Source organism: Micropterus dolomieu, linkage group LG07, assembly GCF_021292245.1.
Source record: "Micropterus dolomieu isolate WLL.071019.BEF.003 ecotype Adirondacks linkage group LG07, ASM2129224v1, whole genome shotgun sequence".
Lineage (NCBI taxonomy): Eukaryota > Metazoa > Chordata > Actinopteri > Centrarchiformes > Centrarchidae > Micropterus > Micropterus dolomieu.
Window position 1 is genome coordinate 16,699,862 of NC_060156.1, and position 6,570 is coordinate 16,706,431.

General features: G+C 40.3%; 1 protein-coding gene across 1 annotated transcript in view; it reads left to right on the forward strand.

The window, feature by feature from the left end:
- The first annotated feature begins 2,180 nt into the window (after window positions 1–2,180).
- col4a2 (collagen, type IV, alpha 2) overlaps window positions 2,181–6,570 on the forward strand; it is a 105,668-nt gene continuing 101,278 nt past the window's right edge. Inside the window, exons 1-2 of the mRNA XM_046054527.1 lie at window positions 2,181–2,240; window positions 3,903–3,983. Coding sequence (XP_045910483.1) covers window positions 2,181–2,240; window positions 3,903–3,983 — 141 coding nt within the window. The remainder of the gene's footprint in view (window positions 2,241–3,902; window positions 3,984–6,570) is intronic.

The window sequence follows — 6,570 nt, forward strand, 5'->3', positions numbered from 1 at the left end:
CAAGTAAAGACTACAACCTACCGTTATTGTTATAAATATTCAGAAATCTTGTTTATATAAAGTATAGTGTGGGTTGTGTAGGTGGTGCTGGTGCTTCGTGTATCCATCCCTGGTTCAAAAACTAGTCCCACATTCCACAAGTCGCAATGTGCCCATTAGACTGTGCACAGTAGAGTCATGTCAGCTTTGTCAATATTCTAAGGCCCGTGCTGAGTGGGTTAGTTGAACATATTTCACAGTACTCCTAAATTTCTCAGTGTGCTCAGGAGCACATGTACTTCTTGGGGAAAAGGTTAGCGTAGAGACCTGGATATATAATTATATGTACTTATTCTAGTAAACCTTAATGTAGGGCAATATGGATGGGCTGAAGTTTGGTGTTTTTCGTTAAGGGAAATGGGAGAGTTCCTCCTGATGAAACGTATCTTAATTGATTTTCACTTGACTTCTTGTAGCTCTGCTGATAAACTGGTATACACACACCCTTGGCAAGAGAGGAATAGGGTTTGTTTTGGCTCAGGAGACACCATGTTGGCTCTATGAGGGAAACAGCATGTTGGTAATTGGACAGTCTGGGCCTATTTCTCTCATCTACTTACGTTTGTGGTCCGAGAGGCATACACAAATGCACAGTTTAATTTATATCTGAAGAGGATCGGGTGGATTTCTTGTGGAAAGCATGTCTGCATCTATGCATGTGATTGCAGTTTTGAAGTAGAGCAGATCTCCGCTATCACTGAAGGCAGTTCGAAGGACATAAAATATGATCAACACTGGAGAGCCGTACTGTAAACGAGAAGCCACAGTTGAATAATCACAGCCAACCGGATCTGAGTTTATGGCCGTTGTTTCTCATCATATACACAGTTTGATACATTGTCTGACAGTTCTCATAACAACTCCCCATTTATACTCTTAAAACCTTTCTGGAATATAGAGATATTATGAATGTATTCTTTAAGTAAGATTGGGAGAAACAGCAGGGTGATTTGTGTGTCTATGGTAGAAATGAACTTTCACCAGCAGACACCTAGCAATGTATCATCTGCCTCTTTGCGTGTCACATATGAAATGTTGAGTCTGGTATAGCATTCAGTCGAGATTGGGTCCTCTTTCACTATAGCTTTACATAGGTGTCAGATATATGGTAATAACCTGCAGGAACTCACACTGTGGTGATAGGTGGTCTGGATTAATCAGTCTCTCTTATGCAGTATGTACTTGATCTAATATGGTCCACGGTTAAAAAGCACTCTCTGACCTGTTGTTTGTTAACTTGGTCTGGATCTTGTGCATACAAGTCATTACTATACACAGAATGAAACAGGAAACAAGGCAAGACACTGACTCATGGAGAGAACAGACAGGGCAATCCTAGACAAACCGTAACTTGACGTGAGACAAACACCTGAACATACTAAGACCAAAAATGCAGAAACAGATGACACAGACAAAACATACTTACAAGCTGACTCGAACCAGAACAAATGACAACGGACCAGGAAGAATGAGACAGGACACAGAATACATGACTGGAAACAAAGAACTAGCAGAACTAAGAACTAAGACACAGAACTAGAACTACACAAGACACAGAGAGACAGGAATGAGACAGAACCAGTGATAATAAGAATGAATAAGGCTGAACAGAGGAGACACAAGACATGGAACAAAACCCCAAAATAAGATACGAACCCCCAAACCCATGACAGTTAGGCTTTTGGATTCGTACTAAAATCATTTATGTTATGGGTCTGCTTTGCTTTCACACAGATAAACCTGCTTGGTAGTGGACTGAGATCCACTTTTTCAGAGAAGAGCTGAATTGAACAATAAGCATCCTAAGTTAGGAAATAGAAACTGTTTGGTGTCGTTTTTTTTCCTTCATACAGGATCATTGTTGTACTCTTGATGCAAACAAAAACAGCAATCCATTATCATCCAGTTTATTTCTAAGGTGTACCACACATAAGCTATGCAAAAGGTGATTTTGACAGAGAGAGGGTCATTGTGACGGTGGGTGGAGAAAACAGGATACTGCAGCACAATCCTATTGTCCTCTGCTGAAACAGCCATCAGCTATTTTGAGCCTGTAAACTGCAATGTTTAATTGATGGTGCATTGCTCCATAATGTGTAATTGCCTTTATGGGAGCCATTCCTTTGTGTGTTTGTCCCGAGATGACGCAGTCTATTGTCTGTGTTTTGGACATCCACCTCAGTGTGGAGAAAGGTCATGCTGTGACTGTTACATTCTATTGGGATGATATGACCTTCTTTTTTTGTTAAAAATTGGGGATGTAACTTAAGAATTCTGTCTGTGGACAGAGTTAGTCTGCCACCATATCATGCAGGCTAAATTAAACCCATCACAACATGTCTTAGCAAGCAGGGCTTTGAAAGGAACCCCTCAGATTCTCTGATAGTTAACCAAGAAATGCAGCTTTGTGCATTCCATAAGGGAGGGGAAGAGGGTCTTTTGTGTTGTGGAGATAGGGGATCATTAAAGGACGACGTCTCTATAGTAAAAGAGGGTCTTTGTGTTTGAGGAGGCTTTCAATGTGGCCATTGTAAGAGAGACCGCTGGGTTCTGCTGTCAAAGTGAGGAGGGAGAATTCTCTATCTGCCGTTTTGTTGCCACTGTGGGCATAAAGTGGCTATTTTTTTAAACAAGGGAGAGGGGAGGGTATTGAGGCATTTGCTACCGGCGCAGGCTATGGTATGGCTGTGTAGGTGGAAGACGTAGGCAGACACAAGAAAGAAGCGTCATAAGCTACATGGAGCCTCTCTCCATCTCAAAGTTTCACTCATTTATGCAAAGTGAAAGGACACTGAATGGTTGTTTCACTCAATTCCTGAACTTTAGAAACTTGGTGTTGAAAACACACTATATATGTGTGTGTTGTGTGTGTGTATATTTATTACTCTTCAGGCACCATTGTGAGAGGTCCAGGAGAACATTTTAAATGATGTAAAAGCTTTATTTCCATTCATGCATTTAAATATGCATGGAACCAGTGCTGCAGAGTTACTGAAATACCCCCAGATCTATTAAAAGATCAGTGGTATGTTAATTCAAGCAATGAGCTAATGTCTTAATGTGAGTCTGTTTTGCAGCATTAAAAGCTGAGGTGTCTCACTCAACATGTTATGTTGTGTCTACAGTTTTATCCAGGCTTCAAATTGTTTTGCTTTTGATGAGTAAGTAATGTGGTTATGGATCCGAAAGGCAAAGAGTTCAACTTAAACCACATAAATACAAAATTGTCCAAGAGACTCCATTCTGCTTTCTCCAGCCATCTCAGCTAGCTTAGGGTCTTGACACCTCTGACCTAGCGGGTTTGTGTGACTGATTTCTTTGATCATGTCATGTCCACACTGACCCCTGACTAGTTGTATGTGTGCTTGTCATGTCTAGCACAGTTCAGCCAGTGATGGTGGGTGGTTTTGTTGGTATGCAGACACCCAAAGACAAATTGTCCCTGTCAGTGGCCGGACCCAGCCTATCTGATGAATGGGATTTTCTTGAACAGATGGATATCCATTATGTCTCAGCGTCATGAGTCACTGGTGCCACATCCAAAACATCCTTTCTGCACACCAGACCAATATACACACCAGAGCAGACAACACTACAACAATCTTCTACACTCAGTGTAAACAACAAGGGCATTCACAAACCACACTGTACACAAACACAGCCGGTCACACCTACAGTACACAACAATTTACCCCACACTGTGTCCCATCTAATACACAAAGAGGAACGCAAACAACAAATGGACATATATAACTGCTGTTTTTTTGCAAATTAAGTGGACAGTAGGCCTATATGGGACATCTATACCCTGACCTCCAATAGCCCAGATCTAACCTTCATCTTGTCTGTTTTGTGTCTGACAGGGCGGGAAGAAACACAGTGGCCCCTGTGGAGGAAGAGACTGCAGCGGAGGCTGTAAATGTTTCCCAGAGAAGGGTGCCAGGGTAAGTCTGTTACTGTCCCTTACTGTTAACTACTGTTCCAGATAGCTTTGTAACCCCCCTATATTTCTTTCTCCTTCTCTTCCTTTCTCTTCTTAACATCTGTGTTAAGCAGCTCTACCTCTTGGTTTGAGTCTAGGATACCAAAGAAGGCCATGATCACATATTATGCTTTATAAATGCCCCTGCAAATTGGAATTTCAATAACTTGCTGGTGGTTGCTGACAGTACATATCCAACGCCTAACTAGCTCACATTTTAGTGCTACAAATTTGACATACCTCAATCTTTCTCACACTGCTCAATGTGGTAGTATTTAGAGAAAACAATGAGCAGAGCCTGCAGGAAACCTAATAGCTTCTGATAGCTTCCCTATACTATATCATATATTCAAAATGTCCCCACATCTTCTTCTTTAAAGGATCAGGCTGGTGTTATTACATTACATTATTGCATTACATTTTTCATTATGTCAATAAATTCCATACCAAAACCAATAATTGATTGAGTCTTCAAACAAGTATTGTCTGTGTTGCTGTAAATTCAGAAGTGCACCAAATGTTTATAAATCCAGGGATAAAAATAATCCCCAACAAGTACTTTATTTATTTATGGAAGCAATTTCCAATAATGTATGTGACACAATTTAATCTTGTGTAGGAACGAATGGGTTTGGGGCTGTGTGCTACAGACAAGGCTGGGAAGTTAGAAATTATTTAGAGAGGGACTAGACACCAATTCGAACTTCTGTGTCAAGTCATCGTGAGCATTTAACATGTGCGTTAATAAGACCGCCAGATGGGGTTGCTATGTTCCACTGTGTTGAGTTTCTTCTTCTTCATTGGTGTAGGCTACTACAAACAATGGCGACTGAAACTGAGTGGTTCATGTTGGAGTTGGAGCTTATCGATGTTGAACAGAGGTTACTATTAGTGAAATTACTAAAACATAAAAACGAGAAAAGGCGTCAGAGGAGATGGTATGTACGCCCCTTGAACCAGTTGAAGCAGAAGAAGGACAAGCCGGAAATGCTTAGGAGAAAATGCGATGCTACCAAGCTGACCAATCACAGTTCTTGTGGTCTCTGTTGCCGCGATGTGTAGGTACGTATCAGGCTACTGAGCAGGGTACCCAGCTACATGTAGACTACAGTGTATACAGCATAGGTTAGTTTTGGTTTTATGGGATTTGTTGACAGTAAGAAAAATATAGAATATACAGGGAGAGAATTCATCCTCCTTTTATTAAATGTATTTATACCCTTTGTTACCTCAAATTAACTAGCTAACACTAAGTAGATACAGTTGATCCTTGCACCCTGTGAGCTTAGTTGTCTCTGTTACTAACAAAGTTCACAGCAGCATCATGTGTGGTCATGGCCTAAAGCCTTCTTGTAGGAAATTGAAGTATCACAACAATGCAATGTAAATATGTGAATGTATGAGTCTGACATGATCATTCAGCCATATGGAAGAGTGTGCTGCTGAAACTCATTAGTTACAAAGACACACTTCTGTACAGTTTAAGTGATGAAATTCACACCTTTAACCTCTGTGTAAGAGGAGTCTGGAGTGTGGGAGACCCATTAGGAGATAAATGAAAGACAGACAGAAGAGAGAGGGCCCTGGCGTTTGAAATCAAGAGACAGACATAGACTAAACATATTGAGATAACAAGCTAAGAGTGACTGGGGTTCTGCATGACTAAAGGCTGCTTTTTCCTTCGGACACGTGCTGTCCAGATCATCAGATAACTTTTTCATCGTAGATTTTTTTAACTTTCGAAATCAGACTGCCAACACCTTTTTTTCTTTTGACAACATGTGGCCACGTGTTTAGGAGTGAAAATAAACAGGGTTTCATGTGTTCAGCTAATTCTTTGGATGAAACATGCCTTAAAAGGATAGTAAGTGATTCTGCAGAATGATTGTTTATATTCAAACTCAACTGCCAAACAAATACACCCCTCCCTTCAGTGCTCCCTCAGAAGTTCTGCGCCCCCAAATTTAAAATCTCCAGCATTGAAACTCCTTTGCCTGGTCATATAACTTTATTCTCTTTTTATAGTCTTCAGATCTTTTCCTCTTTGGCTGTTTCTCTCTCTCCCACTGCAGAGCATACACAAAATTGAGAGCTATAACAAAAACTGTATTGGATTACAATCACTTACTATTCCTTTAACTTAGAACAAGTGTTTTCTGGCTAACCTTAGGTTACACAGGCTGCACAGACAAGAATTAGAGTAGGGTTACAAAAAAACTTACTGGAAAAACATCAGATGGTTATGATTCCAGGTTGTTTTGGGTGCTTGGACCTCGTAATGTATTTGATTTGTTCCCCATGGTTGGAAATGTGTTTCAATATCCATATCCTCTCCATTCTGATTTGGTGAATGCCCCATAATAAGCATGTAAATATTATGTATGCAATTATGATTGCTAAAACTTAATTTTTAAACTACTGCCTGCTCAAGGAGAGGTCTGAAGCCATTATATCTCATTTAATTGGTCAAGTAACCAAAAAAAAAAAACACCATGAAAACTGGTTGTAAAAACAATCCTGTCTCCTAGAATTTAATTTTATATGCAAAT